The sequence below is a fragment of the Choloepus didactylus genome, chromosome 7 (assembly GCF_015220235.1).
Source record: "Choloepus didactylus isolate mChoDid1 chromosome 7, mChoDid1.pri, whole genome shotgun sequence".
In the NCBI taxonomy this organism is placed as follows: Eukaryota; Metazoa; Chordata; class Mammalia; order Pilosa; family Megalonychidae; genus Choloepus; species Choloepus didactylus.
Window position 1 is genome coordinate 123046296 of NC_051313.1, and position 20648 is coordinate 123066943.

The following is a 20648-nucleotide window of genomic DNA, read 5'->3' on the forward strand; positions in this document are numbered from 1 at the left end:
TAATAGCCAAATTTGTGCCATGTTATAGGAAAATAAAATCTCTATAATCTCCAGAAGCTGGCTACCCTTCATTTAATGAAAGTCCTTGAAAATCATATAATGAAAGTCCTTGGAAAAATATTGCCCACACCAAAATTTGCAGTTGAAGAATGGAAATGTTTACTTATATTATTTATACATATTAAACATCTATATTACTGAGTTTCCAGCATGTAATCTGAAGGATTTGCCATAAGATATATATTAATTAAATGTATTTTATTCCTCTTATTTTTTTCTCTTTCTCTTCTTTAATTATTTGTATGATAAATTTTATCTCAGCTTTTAATGGTTATCTCTCAGGAAAACTGCTTTAACAATTAGCCTCCACATCCTCTCTGTATAGTCTTCTGCTTAACATCATCTGCTAAGTTTCTGCCAAAATTTATTCCACATGACACTGTAATTTCTTTTCAGGTCAGTGTTTCAAAGAGTTATTTTGAAAGTTGATTCTGTGACCAGTGGCCAACATATTTCCCTCTCTCAAAATTCTTAATGCTTTTCTCTCTTTTCTGAACAGGGTAATGGGGATAACCAATAGCAGTGTCAGTGGACAGTTCATCCTGGTGGGCTTCTCTGACCAACCCCAGCTGGAAAAGATACTCTTTGTGGTTGTTTTGGTGTCCTATCTCCTTACACTTGGGGGAAATACACTCATTATTCTGATCTCCTCCATAGATCCCAAGCTCAGAACCCCCATGTACTTTTTCCTCACTCACCTCTCCCTGGTTGATATCTGCTTTACCACCAGCATTGTCCCCCAGCTGCTGTGGAACCTCAGGGGACCAGCCAAGACCATCACATCCTTGGGCTGTGCAGTCCAGCTCTACACCTCCCTGGCACTGGGCTCCACTGAGTGTGTTCTCCTAGCTGTAATGGCTTTTGATCGTTATGCTGCTGTTTGCAAACCCCTCCACTATGCCTCTGTGATGAACCCACGGTTATGCTATGCTTTGTCAGGGGTTGCATGGCTGAGTGGACTAGGAAACACTCTCATCTCAGGCACTGTCACCCTCTGGCTGCCTCGCTGTGGACACAGGAGACTCCATCATTTCTTCTGTGAGGTGCCCTCCATGATCAAGCTTGCATGTGTGGACATCCATGCCATCGAGATCCAGATATTTGTTACTTCACTGGTCTTGCTGCTCCTGCCCTTAGCCCTGATATTGATGTCCTATGGACATATAGCCAAGGCAGTCTTGAGGATCAGATCAATCCAGGCCTGGCGCAAGTCCCTGGGAACATGTGGTTCTCACCTGACGGTGGTGACCCTCTTCTATGGGACCATCATAGCTGTCTACATCCAGCCCAACAGCTCCTATGCCCACATTCATGGGAAATTCATCTCCCTCTTCTATACGGTACTGACACCGACCCTCAATCCTCTCATCTACACGCTGAGGAATAAAGATGTGAAAGGAGCACTGGGAAGACTATTTCACAGAGAACTAAGCTCATAAAACGTGATGCAGAGTACACACAGTGGTCCATTTGATGGCAAAAAAGGAACTCTGAAAATCTTCTGTGTATTCTTTCACTCAAGAAATTTACCAGCCTATACGGAAGAAATGGATGCACTTTTCAGTCTGCATTGTTGTATTACACTTGACCTGAGAAATATGTGTTCTCTCCAATCTCTTTTTCAGGCTTCTTTTGAGCCCTATGTTAGGCAATATTCCCCACATCTTTTAACTGTCAATTAAATCATTTCTGTTTCTTCCTGTCCCTTACTTCTTGCATTTTTCTCCAGCCTTCCTTGTTTTTTTTCTGTCCTTACTTTTCATCTTTTCTTTCTTTTATTCCTTCCTTTCTCTCCATTGTTATGATGTGCTTAACATGCATTTTCCCTGCTGTTTCTTCATCATATCCCTTCTCATCAATATTTTAAGAATCCTGAAAAAAACTCTCTGCAAAGAAAATTTCCCATTTACCATAATAAAAATCATTTGTTTAGCCTGTGGGTTGCATTGGAGAGGTTAGACTAAAGAATTTGAAATTTAAATCCACAGCTTCCTTTTGTACTTATGCAAATTTTTATTTAACATTTTATTTCCAAGTTTACTTAAGGGTCAGAAAGTAATGAGCTCTATTATTATTATGCTGATTAAAAGATTAAAAAGGGAATATAATAAATCACCTGGTAAATGTGATCAATAAATATTACTTAACATCTTTGTAATTTTCTACTCATCTGATCATAGTATTCCTTCTATCTTGATCTATGCTCATTACTTTCAGCTGTATTTAATAAAAATTCTTACTGAATAAATAATTAGTTGTCTTTACTTTTATATCTGAGTGGAAAAACAATCACCTGAAAATATGGGAAAATAAGTTAATCTTTATTTTATCTTTAATAATGGAAAACTGTATGATTAATTTTCTGCACTTATTTATAAACAACATGACAGATTTGCCTTTCATGGTTGTAACAGAGCTCTAGGTGTCATTTTCAAAAGGGCAGATTTTCTTTGTGACAGTACAGAATGATATTTGAATTTGGAGAGACCAGGATCTACATCCTCCACCATTTATTTCCAGCTGCATCACTCTAGGCAAATTACTTAACAGCACTCCATTCCTAAAATCAGTACAACCTCAAAACGTTTTCATGAGTATTCTAGGACACAGTTAAAAAGCATATAGTAATAACTCAGTAAATGTCAGTTATCATTATTAAACTGTCAAAATATTTTTAACTATCATGGTGTCAGATCGAGTGTCCTTGATAACTGATATACCCATATTTTCAAGACACAAATTATGGGTCACTAGTAATACCCTACAAAGTTCATCTGTAATAATCAAATGAGTTCTGCTTTAACATGTGGTCAAATATGTTACTTGTTTGATACAAATATGTAGTCTTTTATAGACAAGTTAATTGTAATTATTCTACCATAGCCTAATGATTTTTGGCTCGTCTATAATATTTGGCTCTTGCTTTGATTCTGTGATTTCCCATTCCCAGAATCTGGGAGAAAATATATTTCTCTCACTAAAGTAAAACTCTAACTCTAAACAAAGATATCTTTATCCAAACATGATGCAGAATGCATCACATAAAACCACCTTACGCTCACCAACTATTCGCTATATCAGAACAGGTCCTGATTGGTAAAGTTCCCTGAAAAAATTGTTCTCTCATGACCCATTACTTCTATGATTACCCATATTTTTGTTTGTCCTTACATTTAGTTTTTATTTTTTTACCCCAAATCATCTCTTTCCATTGTCCTCACAATTACCCTTTTACATTTTAAAAATATTACTTGCACAATTCCTCATATTAAAACTTAATCAATAATAAGTTTCTATGAAAGAAAGAGAACTGTAATCTTTGCCCTTTAAGAACTGCTCTTTAGGGGCAAACATTGTACAAAGAACTGAAGAAACACATACATAAGTCATAAATCAACATATTAATAAGATATTAATTATTCACTCAATCAATAATTTATGTGCCATTATGTGTTTATCACTGTGAGAGATATAAAAAAAAATAAAATAGAAGATGCTAGCCCTGCCAATAAGTAATATATAGTCTTCCTATAAGAGATGTGTTATGATTTATGAAATAGTTAAAAATCAATTTACGGTCATACTAGATGCAAAATAAAACAAGAAGGCAAGTTTATTGAATGTCTGTGTATTTGAGAAATTCAGAGTCAATGGTGGATCTACTGACTATTGAGTATTAATTTTAAGGAAGAGGTAAAAACTATAATTATATGTGTAGAGAATATTGTATTCCAGGAAAGAAGAATGTCTTGAATGTGCTAAGAATCAGAGGGTATTATTTCTAAGGGATGGAAAGCGGATCACAAATTTCCAATGATACATACAAGGAATAAAAATAATATGCACCTTACATTTTTATAATTATAATTTTATAAATGTTTATTTAATAAAAAGTTATAATACCTTTTTTCAAGCTTAGCATTCACTTTTCTATTGTTTAATTCTCATAACAGTAAACTAAATAAATTTTTTAAATAAAAATAATAATAGAGTTCTGACAAAGCATGTTCAACTGAATGAAAGTGTTTATTCCCATTCCTTTCCAAACCCATATGAACTGCATTAAATTTTTAAAAATTGTATAAATGCATAAGTACAAAAAGAATTCTATAGGAAATGAGAGCAGAGGAGAAATCAATAGTCTTTTGGAAAACTGAAGATGGTAAATGACATAAAGAAGAAAAGATGAATTCTAATGGCTTTTAAGAGGTAGGGAGACAGGCAGTAAGGATGAAGTTGACTTGTACTTCAGAACCCTGGAGTAGCCAATGGAAGCTCAGAAAGGCAAGCATTGGATATCTTAGAAGACAGGTTGCAGAGAGAGGCTAAGTGCAGAACAATTTGAAAATCTGGCTGAAAGGCAGATACCACCTTAGCCTGTGAAATCAGGTAAGTGTCCCTCTCATATCAAAGCAGAAGAAACGAGTATTCACCCTTAGAAAGTTTAAACCAGAGAGCCTCTAGAATTGGCTATACCAGGAAAGGCACAAATTTGAGCGTGAGGGTTCAGTATTAAAAATGAAGAAATTCTTTTATATCTTACATCTAGCACCCCTTCCTGAAATAGAGTATGAATTGAAGGTATGATATCTTTGATAATTGAAGATTTCATTTCTTACCTAAAATATTTAACTGAATTTGACTATACATCTAAAATTGATGTTTCTTCTTACTATTTTTTAATTGTTGGTTGTTTAAAAACTAAAGAACAAATCAAGAAAATAAAACATCACAACAATGCACAATTATACCTTTTGCAGATGTTTGGGGTTTTACAATGTAATATTTGTTTTACTACCTTTTTATTTTTCTATAGATACAAGTATATATCCAAAGTTCAATAAAAGAATATTTTCTCTAGCTACATTTCCTTTTGGCCATTAATATTATTTAATTTTATGATTTTTTTCTGTAAACAATTTTGTCTACTCCAGGTGTACATGAATTACAGGAAATGAAAGAAAAGGAACCCACACAAAGATGTAGTAAAGTCAAATTAACAGCAATCAAGGAAAACACTAAAAGCTACCAGGGGTGGGTGTGGGAGCTGAAAATTCACATATAAAGGATGATAAATAAAAATGGTATTTGAGTTCTCAATAGAAATACTTAGAACCACACCATAATGCAGCAACAATTCCAAAATGTTAAGGAAAATTGATTTTCTACCTAAAATTCTATGTGAATACAAAATATCAATCATTAAAATATGAGAGAATAAAGTTTCATACATGGAGGGTTTTATTGTTCTTCTCCCTGTTCCACTATTCTCAGGAAGCTACCAAGGACTATGTTTCACAGAAAGCAAGGGGAAAACCAAGAAAGCCAAGAACATAGGGTACAGAAAACAAGGAATTTAATGCAGGAGAGAAAGGGAGCAAAGGCCTAGGATGATGGTAAAGGAGAGTGTCAGGAAGACAGTGTGTAGTGAGTCCCCTTTGGAGACAGAGGCTCTAGCAAAGTCTGTAAAGAAAAATAAGCTGATAGACTTTCAATGTGCTCAACTGCTGTGGAATGAGCCTTACAGTGCAGAGGCTATATTAATGGAAAGAACAGGGAAAAATTATGCATAAATACACACACAAAAACCAAGCACTTATTAATTCAATGAACAACAAAAAGCTTTGTGAGAAAAGAAATTTAATCACAGTGTACCAGAGTTAGCTCTGAAAATTAGCTTTATGAATATGAACAATGAACAATGAATTTTTAAATTGGGATATAATTATCCTGGGAGGATTAGGGAATAAGATGTGTGTGTGCATGTGTGTGTTTGATGTCAAAGAAGGGAATGAAATATTATGCAAGAGAAAGTTAAATCCTTGTCTTTCCTACTCTGAATCTGATAGACAAAATATGAAATGGAAAAAAAAAAAACACAAGAAATATCATTCTATATTCAATTCCTGAAAAAATCCTGTTACCGCTGCCACTTTCCTTACTCTGAGTCACAAAAATCTCTCACTTATATTATTGCTTTAGCCTGGTATTTGATCTCACCATCACTTCTATCTTTCCAGACACCCTAAAACCAGTAACCAGAGTAATTCTTCTAAAAGGCAAGGCAGGTCATGTCACTCCTCTTCTTAAAGCCCTAGAGTGATGATATTTCACCAAAGGAAAAGCTAAAATTCTTACAATGACCTACAAAGCCCTGCATGACTCCCTTGTCTCCTGACCTCATCTACAATGCCCCTCTTCACACAGTCTGCCCAGCCCCACTGCCTCCCTGTTATTAAAATGCACCAGATATCCTCCCTCTGACCACAGGGCCTTTCTGTTCTCTGCTTGGATCCTTTATTTCAGATACATGGGAGGCTAACTTCTTCCCTTCATTCAAGTTTTTAAATCTCACCTCATGTAGGCCTCTCCTCATCATTCTGTTTCATTCTGCCCTCTGCGCACCTCACCTACCTGGTCCCTGTTATCTTACTCAATGGTTTCTTGAAATCATTCTTGATATATCTCACATAGCATTATTTATTAGGTTTGTTATTTATTCCCTCTGCCTTTCCCTAGAATTTTAAGTTCCCAGAGGCAGAAATCTATGTTTTGTTCAACAGTGCATCCCAAGAACCTAGAATAGTGCCAGGAACATTGTCAATGAGCAGTAGTATTTTTGAAGGAATCTTTTTTTCTGAGCAGTGGGCTTCAAATATTCAGTAAACCATGTTGCGAACAGATGTGCTGTCATCCAGATTTGTTATTCCATTTATAGGAAACATGCAAAGTATATTTAGCATAATTTTTAATGGCCCTAGGATTTATGGAAAGATAAATGAGCCCTGGCTTCAACTTAAAGTCACCAGCTGCATTAGCCCCTAACAAGAGAGCCAGCCTGTCCTATTGAAGCTTTGAAGCCAGACATTGACTTTTCCTCTCTAACTATGTAAGTCCTAGATGGCACCTTCTTCCAATTTAAGACTGTTTTGTCTGCATTGAAAATCTGTTGTTTAGTGTGGCCACCTTCATCAGTTATCTTAGCTAGATTTTCTGAATAACTTGCTGCAACTTCTGCATCAAAACTTGCTGCTTCACCTTGCACTTTTATGTTATGTAGATGACTTCTTTCCTTAAACCTCATGACTCAACCTCTGATAGCTTCCAACTTTTCTCCTTCAGCTGCCTCACCTTGCTCAGCCTTCACAGAATTGCAAAGAGTTAGAGCCTTGCTCTGGATTAGGCTTTGGCTTAAAGGAATGTCATGGCTGCTTTGATCTTCTATCCAGATGATTAAAACTTTCTCCTTATCAGCAATAAGGGTGTTTTTCGTTCTTATTGTTCATGTGTTCACTGAAGCAGCACTTTTAACTTCCTTCAAAAACTTTTCATTTGCATTCACAACTTGTATAACTGGCACAAGAGGCCTAACTTTTGGTCTATTTTAGCTTTCAACATGCTTTCTTCCCTAAGTTTATTCATTCCTAGCTTTTGATTTAAAGTGAGAGATGTGTGACTCTTCCTTTCACTTGAACACTTAAGAGGCCACTGCAGAGTCATTAAGGGCCTTATTTCAATATTTCTGTGTCTTAAGGAATAGGCAGGCCCAAGGAGAAGAAGAGAGATCTAGGAACAGCAGATTGGTGGGTCAGTGAGCACACACAACATTTACTGATTAAGTTTGCTGTCTTATATAGACGTAGTTCATGGAGCTTCCAAACAGTTACAACAGTACGAACAAATATCACTGATAACAGATCATCATAACAGATATAATTGTAATGAAAAGTTTTGAAATATTGTGAGAGTTACCAAAATGTGACACAGAGACACTAAGGGAGCCCATGCTGTTGGAAAATAATGCAAATAGATTTTCTCAATGCACGGTTGACACAAAACTTCAATTTGTAAAACATGCAATGTTGGCAAAGTGCAGTAAAATGACACCCAATAAAGTGAGATATGCCTATATTTTTTACATTGGGACTTTTATATACTCTCCTTTATTGTAAGTGTATAAAATTTAATTTTTAATTATAGCAATGTTTAACAACTGGCTCACAGAATTCCAGAAAATTTGATGTTTGACTCTCATGAGTCAATGAGAGTCAGTTCCAGTACACCACTGCTTGCAACTCTGTTATGACCAAGGTTGTTAAAATTTACAACTTTGCTTTTACAGGTGATGTTTAGAACCCAACCAGATCTCTCTCAATCTGCTCTCCAATATGCAAAGATACCAAAATAGGTGACCCAATCCAGCTACTTCTTGGTCCAAATCTTATCAGATATATAACTATGCATAATACACCAAGAAGTTTTCTGGTATTGAAAAGAATTTCTTTTAACACTGTAACTAAGAAATTTATGTTAGAAAATGATGTTATTTGATGTTTATATCATCTACTTTTTTCATCACATCCTACAAATAGATTTTTAAAAATTTTATGGAATGTGGTGCTAAAACCCTTGCTTTGATTGAACAATGAAGATGGACTTGAAAGATCTAAAACTATTTATAATTTGGCCCATACATTCCATCTCCAACACCTGATAAGGCTCACAATGAAGATGGTAAAATCAGTTATAGCAGACTAGTGATTTTTTTGTTCCCACTATGAACACTAATCAGGGTTTATTTTATGATCCAGGATGTGATCTATCCTGGTGAATGTTCCATATAAACCTGAACAGAATGCATAGTTTGTGGTTTTAGGGTATATTGATCTATAAAATTCAAATAAGTCAAGTTGATTAATAGTAATGCTCCATTTTTCTATACCCTTGCTAATTTCCTGTCTACTTTTTCTATTACTGAGAGGTTTCTTTAAGTCTCTAAATAACATTGTGAATTTCTCTATTTTTCCTTTTAGTTTTATCAGATTTTGTTTCATACTGTAGATATATACACATATAGGATTGCTATATATTGGTGAATTGATCCTTTTATCTTTATGAAATGCTCTTCTTTATCCTGGGAAATGTTCTTTGTCATCAAGTCTACTATGGCTGATATTAACATAGCTACTTCAATTTTCTCTTGTTTATTGTTTGATGGTAAATATATTTAAATTCTTTGTCATTTTCATATCTATATGTTTACAATTAAAGTGGGTTTCTTATAAACTGCATACATTTATTCTTTTCTTTTATGTAATCTAACAATCTCTGTCATTTCACTGGTGCTTTTACACCATTTACATTTTTACCAGATTCATTGAGATATAATTGACACACAACATTTAACACATATTTAAATTACACAGTTGGATAAATTTTGACTTGTGTCTGTACTTCTGAAATCATCACCTTTGTCAAGATAATGAACATATACTTCACCACTTAAAATTTCTTAATGAATTTTCATTTTCCTTCTTTCACATTCTTCCTCGCCCTCATTCATTCTGAAATTTCTATTGATCTGATTTTTGTCATTATTAGTTAGTTTTTACTAGTAATAAACATAGAACATACAGTATGATTTCATTATATAAAATGACCAATTTTATATGCATAATTTTAAAACCTTAGATAAAATGGACAAATTCCTTGGAAGACGTGAAATGCCAAAGTTCACTCAAGAAGAAAATAGGCCATCTGAAAATAGCCCAAAGTGTTAAAGAGATGAGTGTGTCACTAAGATCTTTCCTACAATGAAAACTTCAGTCCCAAAGAGTGAATTCTACCAAATATTCAGGGAAGAAATATTATCATTTCCAGAAATTTTTTGATTATCATGATTAATTGTTATTTTTATATGTCTGCCATATTGTTCCATATTGTCTTATTGTTCCCCTATTTTTTGTTCATGTGGTCCCCCTTTCCTGAATTCCCTTGGATTATTTGAACAGTTTATAATGTCCCATTTTAATATTTCTATAGACTTCTTGACTACATTTTTTCATATTGTGTTTTAGTTGCTCTGGGGGTTGAGATATAACTCCTTACCTTTAACAGTCTACTTCAAGTTAATATTCTACTACTTAGAGTAGAAAGTAGAAGCCTTACAATGATTAAGATATTTTTCTCTCCCCACCTTATATACTACATATCATTTGTGTTACCTCTACACATGTTGAAAACTTCCCAGACAATGTCACAGATTTTTTCACCAGTTAAGCATATTTTTGAAAATTTAAAAGTATAGAACATGCAATTTGTATTTTACCAGATAGTTACCATTTCCGTTTCTCTTCTGTCATTTCTGATATTCAAACTATTTTTCTGGTATACTTTTCCTTCTGTCTGAAGAGCTTCCTTTAACAGTTTCTTTAAAGCTTGTCTGTAAGGTGACAATTCTAGTTTTCCATCTGCTAAGATTTGCTTTATTTTGCTTTCATACCTGAAGAATATTTTTGCAGGATATGGAATTTAAAGTTGATAAGACCTTTCTATCAGCATTCCTGTCTTTCTGAAATCCATGGTTTCTGATTGTTAGAACCTCCTGATGAATTTGATGAATTAGATACTTTATTATTGTCAATGACCTTCGTCTCTAGTCATTTACATCAAGTCAAAGATACATATATATATGTAATATTTTCACCACTGCTTTCAACATTATACTGGAATGTCTAGCAAGAGCAATTAAGAAATAAAAGGCATCCAAATTGCAAATGAAGTAGTAAAGCTATCTCTATTTGCATGTGACATGATCCTATACATAGAAAATCCCAAAGAACCCACAAAAACAACTACTAGAGCTAATAAATTACAGATGCTCCCTGATTTCAAATTTACTAGAAAGCAGCAGTAATCAAGACAGTGTGGTATTGACATTAGGATCAATATAAAGATAAATGCAAGAGATTTGAGAATGCATAAAAAAATGCATAAATCTATGGCCAAACAATTGTTGACAAGGCTGCCAAGCAAGATCATTCAATGGGAATAGTATAGTCTCTTCAACAAATAGTACTGAAACAAATGGACATCCATAAGTAAACTAATGAAATTTGACCCCTACTTCACACCACATACATTGGTTACCTCAAAATGGACAAGCAACTAAATATTACAGCTAAAACTAAAACTCTTAGAAGTAAACATAAGGGTCAATCTTCAAGACCTTGAATTTAGGAATGGATTCTTAAATATGACACCAAAAGCATAAGCAACAATAAACAAAGCAAGATAAATTGGACTTCATATAAATTGTCAGCTTTGATCCAGGCAAAGGTGGAGTTAAAAGAGCCAGAGAGACAAAGGAGGAATTCAAGTGTAGAAGAAAAGTCCCTAAAGGGTATATCTTCCCTAAGAAAAGTGGGGTGGGGCCCAGCTAAAGTAGCTACCCTCCCTCAGAGAATTCAGACCCCAGGGCTTGGGGGTGGAAGGGAACCAGAAAAAACTTAAGCTTGGCTTCTGACACCCTCAACCCCTGGCCAAGACTGAGTCTGCTGAGAATTAAAGGCACTGCACTGCTTGACACCAGTGGCGAGCTGCAGGATGACAAGTGCCACCTGCTAGACAAGATAGGAAAAGCACCAAGTATAGAGAGCTCAGGAAAGTCTGACAGCCTGCTCTTCAGGGAAGCTTGATACTGATTACACTTCCTCTTAAGACATGGGCCCATGTGCTCTAGGAAAATCTGATTAGGGTACTTAAAGAAACCAGATCACTAGACAAGAAAATGTTATGAGTCACATTAAGAAAAATGAAGATATGGCCCAGTCAAACAAACAAACCTACACTTCAACTGAGATACAGGAATGGAAACAACTAATTATTAATCAAACAAGTCTCCTAAATCAAATCCCAAAATCAAATCAATGAATTGAGGGATGATATGGCAAAATAGATGAAGGATATAAATAAGACATTGGGTGAACATAAGGAAGAACTCAAAAGTTTGAAAAAACAATTGGCAGAACTTATGGGAATGAAAGGCACAATACAAGAGATGAAAAACACAAGGGAGACATACAACAGCAGATTTGAAGAGGCAGAAGAAAAGATTCATTAATTGGAGGACAGGACATCTGAACTCCTACACACAAAAGAACAGATAGGGAAAAGAATGGAAAAAAATGAGCAGTGACTCAGGGAACTGAATGAAAACATGAAGCACATGAATGTACATGTCATAAGTGTCCCAGAAGGAGAAGAGAAGGATAAAGGGGCAGAAACAATAATAGAGGAAATAATCACTGCAAATTTCCCAGTTCTTATGAAAGACATAAAATTACAGACTGAAGAAGCACAGCATATCCCAAACAGAAGAGACTCAAATAGACCTATGCCAAGACACTAATAATGAGATAATCAAATATCAAAGATAAAGAGAGAATTCTGAAAGCAGCAAGAGAAAGGTGGTCCATTACATACAAAGGAAGCTCAATAAGACCATGTGCAGATTTCTCAGTAGAAACCATTGAAGTGAGAAGTGTTGGAGATACTGAAGGAGAAAAACTGCCAACCAAGAATTCTATATCCAGCAAAACTGTCCTTCAAAAATGAGGGATAGTTTAAAATATTCTCTGACAAGTAGACAATGACAGAGTTTGTGTACAAGATACCTGCTCTATGAGAAATACCAAAGGTAGCACTACAGACAGGAAAAGACAGGAGTGAGAGGTTTGGAGCACAATATTGGGTGATGGTAGCACAATAATGTAAGTACACTAAACAAAGATGACTGTGATTATGGTTGAAAGAGGAAGGTTAGGGGCATGTAGGAAACCAGAAGGAAACATGGAAGTTAAAGATTGGGACCATATAACTTAGTGAAACCTAGAGTGGTAATGACTATTATTAAATGTACAAATATGTTTTTTTCATGAGGGAGAACAAATTAATGTCCACTTGGCAAGGTGATAAAAATGGAGTGGTATTGAGGAAAAAATACAGTCAATGCAAACTAGAGTTTATAGTTAACAGTAACACTGTGATATGCTTCCAATAGTTGTAACAAAGACAATATACCAAAGATAAATGTCTATAAGAGGGTGATATAGGAGAGGGGTATGGGATTCTTGGCATTGGTGTTATCTGACTTTTTCATTGTATGTTATTTTAATATTTATTTTTTCTTTTGTTGCTTTTGAGTGATCATTTTTCTTTCTTTTTCTCTTTTCTTTTTACTTTTTTTGCCTCTTCCTTTTTCTTTGTGGAAGAAATGGAAATGACCTTATATAGATAGCATTAGTGAACGCATAACTATGTGATTATACAGGGTATCATTGATTGTTTACTTAGGATAGAATGTATGGTGTGTGAATAAAACCATTTAAAAATAAACAGAGGGATATAAGTGTTGGAGAAAATGTGGAGAAAGGGATGAACTCAATCACCATTGGTGGGAAAATAGAATGGTGCAGCCCATCTGGAGGGTAATGTGGTTCCACAGGAAGCTAAGCATGGGGTTGCCATATGGTCCTGCAACTTGGTTACTGGGTACGTACTTGGAAGAACTGAAAAGAGGGACATGAATGGACATTTGCACAGTAGGGTTTATGGTGTCAGTATTCACAATTTGCAGTGGATGCAGGTGGCCTAAGGGTACACTGACTAATGAATGGAATGGCAAAATATGCTGTACACATACAATGCAATATTGAGCTGCTACAAGGAGTGAAGTTGTGAGGTGAATGGACATTGAGGACAGTATTTTGAGTGAAATGAACCAGAAATGAAAAGGAAAACTTTATAATGGTTCACTAATATGGACTAACTATAATGTGCAAGCTCCGTGAGTTGGGTCTGAGACCATAGGTTATCAGGGGAAGGCTTATTGTAAAGGCTCCTTGATTGTAAGCTTTTACAGCAGTTACATCTATTCCTGAGTTGTAATAGCTATTTCTAAATTCTGAGATGCTGAGCTCTTTGTGTATAACTTGGTTGGTCCCTGCAACTTTGGGTATCTGTATGACACCTGAGATTCACAGCCAGAGTCCGGTAGCTATGAATGTCAACATTACCCCACATAGCAAATGTTAAAGAGTCTGAAAAAGAGACCAGACTTCAATTAGAGATATGAACAAAATGCACTGGGTTAGGACTAAAGTAAATCAGGTAAATCAGACTAAAAGGTAAAGGACAATATTGACTACCAAAAATATTAAATAATTTTTAAAACCACACCAAAATAAAAATGGGTAGAATATTTGAAATGTTGTGCAAGACTTAAAACAAAGGCAAAAGAAATCAGTTTTTCCCTGGGTCCCCTAGAAAGCATAGCCAGAATCAAGGACCTAAATGTTAATCTTTTATTTGGGAGATGCATGACCAGGTGCTGAGAGTGAGGTATCAAATGGGGAGTGAGACAAGGAAAACAGGGAAGCAATGTGAGACAATATATATAACACTTCAGAGCAAGTTAAGAGGAAGCATAGGAGGTGATCAAAGGGCATATATAGAAGTGGGAGGAGTTATTTGCAAAAACAACAGCCAAGAATCATTAGCCCTAAGACACACAAATCTCTAAAATCATACAATAGCAAATTGTGTCATGATAAGAATACTCAGTTCACAGAAAAGAAAACTGAATGGCCAATATGACACAACCTCCTTGCTAATCAGTAAAAAAGCAAATTAAAATAGCAGCAGAACAGATAAAATTCACAGCCATCAGATTGGTTTAATTAATATTGAACAAAACCAATTGTTTGCTCTGACATGGAAAAAGGATATTTCTCACATATGCTACAGTGAGTGTTTATTTGTACAACTAATTGGACAGCAATTTGGCAATGTTCAAAACTCATACCCAAAAATTACAGTATATATATGTATAAAAGAAATTCTTGCACATACGCACAAAACAAATAATGAACAACCCTGCAAGTTATGATGGAAAACAACACTGGAAACAATCTCATTGTCCCTCAAAACAGGAATTAATAAATTTGTGCCATGTTCTTGAAAAAGAATGTTGTATAGCCAATACAATTTTTAAAAAGCTAAATAATATGCATGGGCATGGATAAAGCCCCCAAACATAATGAGAGACCAAAAAGATCCAAAGAATACTGCATAAGGCTATTTTAATAACCCATAAAGCATTAGTATATATAACACTTGTGAACATATTCCTCCTGACACAATTAGAAAATTGTTTGAGAGGAAAACATATTGACTTCTGGATAATGGCCACTTAGGTGGAAGATGTGAGAAAATGGGATTGAGAAAGGCTACAAAAAGGAATTTCACTTGATATGAAATTTTTACTTTTTAAGAGAGTTGTATATCCAAAGCAATGCTAACTTTTATTTTATTTTTTGGTAATGAGTCCATAGACAATTGCTATTTCTGCATCTTTTGATATTTCATAATTTAAAAGAAAAAACAAATCATATGTAAACAGATATTTCTCTATTTCTTAAAAAAGCTGTATGAAAACTAAGTTGGATCATTTTCTAATATTTCATAAATACACTAATTAATCACACATAGAATTAAGAGAAAATATTGCCTTTTTGTCAGATTATTACCTGTATTTCCATTTAAAAAATAATAAATATTCAGTGTACAGAATTTTCAAAATAAAGTAAGGGATAAAGATGGGCAAAAAACTTATAGCATGCTATAGATATAAGTATTTTCCATTTTTCCTATCATTAAAATAAATATATATATCTCAAGTTTCTCTCCCCATCTCTTTCCTTCCCACTCTGACTTCTAAACATGAGATATATCCAATTTAACATATTGTATACTAATTTTTAGAAACTAGAATTCTAGTAAATGTTATTTTTCATTTAACTTTCATTAAACTTATTAAAATGACCTCCCTTTATGCTAAACCACACCCATTTCAATTCAGTCTGCACTATTCCCACGGGGACAGCTACCTTTTCAGGCTTCAAAGCCTAGTGCCTAAATTCTGGGGCCAAATCCTAGAACGCATGTTTACACCTTTTGAAAGAGCAGATAAATCAAATGCCTAAACCTCAGTGTAAAATGGAGATAACTTTCTCAGGGGTTTGAAATGGGATTAGGGGAGGTAAAGCAAGTTAGCCCTTCAGCATCATTACTAACCTAATTCACCCAATTCAGGGAAGATGAGTTCGGTAAGAATGATGGTGAATGGTATGTTCACATCTTCTGTCTTTTGTATTGTGGATTTATTTTTTCCTCAATATTATTTTATATTTTTTCTCATTTAATGTCAGCATCAGACTTAAACTTTTAATTCTAGAATTTTATTTTCTTTAAAATTCCATTTGAAAACAAAATAGTATTAAATGCATCCTTTTTTTCTGGAAACCCATTTTTAGGTGTTTTCATGGAAGAATTGAAAATCATTGAGTGTATACATATGTGTGCATTTATTACTTTTAAATTGTCCTCATATTTTTTAAAAGAATCTTCTGACAATGACTTAACAGAAAGGCATTCCTTATTAATCATTAAGAAGAATCAATATTATAAAAACACAATATTATTTTAAATACTCCAGCTTTAAAATTTATCATTCTCTGGTATAAATATACACTCACATCCTCACTTCCTATGCCACTACCCACCTCACACTCTCTCTTTACTGATGTTTCCAGAATAATCTCGAGCATGTCCTCATCAATCCTGTGATAATTAATATGTAGAAATTCAGGACATTTCTGAATGTTATTTTCTTTTTCTTAAACTTATGCACTCTTCATCATGTCTACTTCCTGAAGTCCAGCTTAAATCTTCTGTTTAATAAAAATGTTTCCTCATCATCCAATAATAATCATAGCCTCTTCCTTCTCTGTATCACCATGTCATTTTACAAGTAATAATTAATGAGTTTATGAGAAAAAAAGGATCTTCCAAGAAATTTAAGGACTCTATTATAGTTAGGGTAGAATGACTATAACAGGAAACAGCAGGAGAGAAGCTAGGAAGAATAAAAAGACAAAATCATGAAGGGACTTGTATGTGACAAGTACAAATTCAAATCAAACTGAGATACCCACTGTAGACTACCAGAATGCTTGAAATTAAAAGGACAGATAATGCTATGTGTTGCCATAAAGGTAGCATAATTGGAATCTCATACTTCTTGTGGGCACTTAACTTGGTACAACTGCTTTGCAGAATCGGTGGTATCCACAAAAACTGAACATGTGCATAAGTTATGACCCAGCAATTCCAATCCAAGGTATGGTGCCAAAAGAAATGCTTGCATTTGTTCACAGTTCACTGAAAGACATGTACAACCATATTCATATTAGCATTATTCATAAAAGACAAAAATTGGAAACACAGTGTAAATGTCCATTAGCACTACAATGGATAAATAAGTTGTGGCATATTCACACAACGAATCATGATGCAATGATAAAAATGGTGCTCTGCCGTAATATTCACCACCATGACTGGATCTCACAAACTCAATGCTGAATGAATGAGGGCAGGAAAAACAGAAATAATGCCATATAATTTCATTTATTGCATAGTTCAAAAACAATCAAAATAATAGTTACATAGGAGTGTGGAAAAAAGTAGCAAATGGAGAGGCACTTGAGGATTCACCTAGAGTATACCTCACATTCAATTTCTCAATCAAAGTGTGTTCACTTTGCAATAATTCATCAAGCTGCACCTACAGGAATTCTCTACCTTTAGTAATACAAAATAATTTATTTTAGAAAGTCAATTGACTTTCATAAAAAGCCAGATTCTCCTAAAAATTGAGACTAATTTTCAGTCCTGGGACCCAAGGCATAAAAGTTTGATCAACTGGAGCTGAGCAGTTGATGCCTTCAGGTGGAGCATGTGCTGTCTAACTTGTCAGTCTCTACCTCTCTTCATTAGCTAAATGTTAGTTGCTATTCATCATCATTTCTGAGGTCATTTTTCTTACACTTGACTCTCTTAGTCACTAATGTCACGTGCCTACAACCTGTGTATGCATGATTTTTTTTACCTGAACTATAAAATATTGGAAAGAAGGATTAGCTTTCGGCAAAAATAAGTTTACCTCCTCTATTGAGACCTGAAGAGAAGTGTGAAGAATAGCTATGGATGTGGGTGTGCTTACTGGTGGCAGGCAGGAACTTAATGGAGTTTTGGGGCAGGGAGCTCAGGATTATCTTGGAAGTCAGAAGCAGAACAATCTGTCTGGAAGGATGTGGGAAGTAGGGTGGGAGGATTTAAGAATTTGTTGAATTTTTGTCATGCAGATAGAAAAGACAAACAATAGAAGACCAACAAATTTCTGGGCAGAACAGAAAGTCTATTTGGAGTTAAGAGAGACCAGGCATTTGTAATGACCAGAGTCAACATATTTGTATTAATAAGCTATCTCCAGCAACACTCAGGTGTCCACAGAGATTGAGGAAGAAGGCCCTGTTGAAATGCTCCAGGCCTTCTGTGGTTCACAGAGTGGATGTGAAGGAAGTACAAGATGACAGGAAATTTAGTTATAGCAAAAAGAGTTTGAAGTTAATGAACTGGCAGATGTATATCAACATTCATGCATACATATTTGAATGTATATGATTAGCTATATTAGATTATATATAAATATTAGATTATGGATGGAAATTTGACATGAATATGGTGGCAGCGAGAAAACAACCCAACACTGGGAAGTTGAGAACAGAAGTTAAATATCTTTGCAGTTTTGATTGGATCTATACTATGCTGAAAGAGCAGAGAGGCCAATGTATGTCTTTCAGAATGAGCTCCCAGGATGGTTCATCTTTGGACACTAAGGAGCCTGATATTAATTTCCATTTTAGGAAAAATGTGTCCCTGGGATTTCCTTGGATTCAATGTCCTGTGCCCTCTCTCAGTCCCTCCTGACCTTTTAATCTTCAGGGACCTCAAGCTCAAGTGCCAGGCACTGACTTGTCACTTTCAGGTGATAGCAGTTGGAACCCAGTGGCTTATATTCCATTTTTTTTGTCCAAATGAAGTTATCAGTGCACAAAAGAAAGCTGGAAAACTTGCTCCCTTCTAGTTTATTCATTTCTTTTTATGTCTCTATTTTATACTTGTACCATGATGATTAACCATGCTTTCAACTCTTAATTGAGATTCTGGTTTGAAGTGATGTTCCTATGGGAGAGGAGATATAATATGGCTCATTCAACTGGGATGGGTAAGGTGGCAATCTGCAGGCAGCATTCAAGAAAATAAGATGAGAGTTATGTGGGTCTGGCTGTATCTTATTCCTTGGATAGAAGAAAAATTAATACTTTTCAGGGTGACATAGCTAAATGCAAGGGAATTGACCTTGGATGAGAGAATGGGAAAGCTGTTGTGTGTGTGTGTATTTGTATTTGCATGCATACATATGTGTATATAATTGTGATTGCATTTATTAAAACAAAAAGTATTATATAAGCTAGTTTGTTACTTAGAAGGCATTTCATATCCTCTTTTACTACTTTTGTTCCTCTTGCCCTATTTTGTGAGAGAAAGTAGTGACTTCCTGTTGTTACAAGATGCCCAGATCTCACTAAGTCCTCCTTTGACTTCATTTCATTTCCACCAGGTTCAGTGAGTATCACTTTCACATGATAACTTAAAAAAATATGTTATCAACTGTGAAATATTACTTAATATATTTGACTTCCATGATTATTTTTAACAAGAAGTAATGAAACAATTTCATGATATGAAATGATATTAGGAAGAATTTTAAGGCCTAGTGATTTTTGCTGATGACAAGTAGAAAGTGCCTATTTGTCCTAAATATGATACATTCATAGTCTTTGCATATATGCTTTCTGTCAGGGGATATATCTATAAACACAAGCATATAAAGGTACTGTTTAGATTTTTAAAAAGCCCATTTAAAATCTTGGCCCCTTAATCTTCTAGAAGACAAAAAAAATGTGTTGCTTTGATGCACATTGAGGCAGTTGCATTCACCCCTCTGAAGAGCCCTCTTTTCCCTGATCTTCATTCCCTCCATGTGGATTCAACAGTCGCATCACTCAGAGAAGTAGACCACAAGGCTGGCTCCCTTCTCTGACACCTGACACCAAAGAGAGAAAGGAGGTTGGTTCTGAACACATGGCATGAACTTCCACTAGTAATAATCCAGTGGCTTAAGTGAGTCAACTCATTCTTAAAGGAAATCTGTTTTTTAAATTGTGCATACATAATGATTAAACATTTAGATACAGATGCTAATATCATTATATTCAATAGCCAGATGTTTGCCAGGTTATAGGAAAATATAACCTCTATAATCTCCAGAAGCAGGCAAAGCTTCATATAATGAGAGTCCTTGAAAATCATATAATGAAATTCCTTGAAAAAAATTGCCCACCCCAAAATTTGCAGTTGAAGAATGGAAATGTTTACATATATTATTTACACATATTAGACATCTATATTACTGAGTTGCCCCCATGTAACCTGAAGGATTTGTCATAATCCATGTATTAATTAAATGTATTTTATTGCTCTGACATTTTCTTTCTCTTTCCCTTCTTTAATCTTTTCTACAATAAGTTTTATCTCAGCTTTTAATGGTTATGTCTCAGGAAAACTGTTTTTACAATTAGCCTTCACATACCTCTTTGTATAGTCTTGTCGTTCACATGATCTGCCACAGCTTCTGCCAAAATTTATTCCACAGGTCACTGTAATTTCTCTTCAGGTCAGTGTTTCAAAGAGTTATTTTGAAAGTTGATTCTGTGACCAGTGGCCAACATCTTTCCCTCTTTCCAAAGCCTTATAATGCTTTTCTCTGTTTTCTGAACAGGGTA

The 20648-nt window shown here is 34.8% G+C and overlaps 1 protein-coding gene across 1 annotated transcript; it reads left to right on the plus strand.

Moving 5' to 3' along the window:
* Positions 1-563: 563 nt before the first annotated feature.
* Positions 564-1499, plus strand: LOC119539887 (olfactory receptor 2G3-like). Its single transcript, XM_037843728.1, has one exon. The coding sequence runs from the start codon at positions 564-566 to the stop codon at positions 1497-1499; it is 936 nt and encodes a 311-aa protein (XP_037699656.1).
* Positions 1500-20648: the final 19149 nt, after the last annotated feature.

Excerpts from the sequence above, each read along its gene's own strand:
- LOC119539887 (XM_037843728.1), top strand. The coding sequence starts at position 564 with ATGGGGATAACCAATAGCAGTGTCAGTGGACAGTTCATCCTGGTGGGC.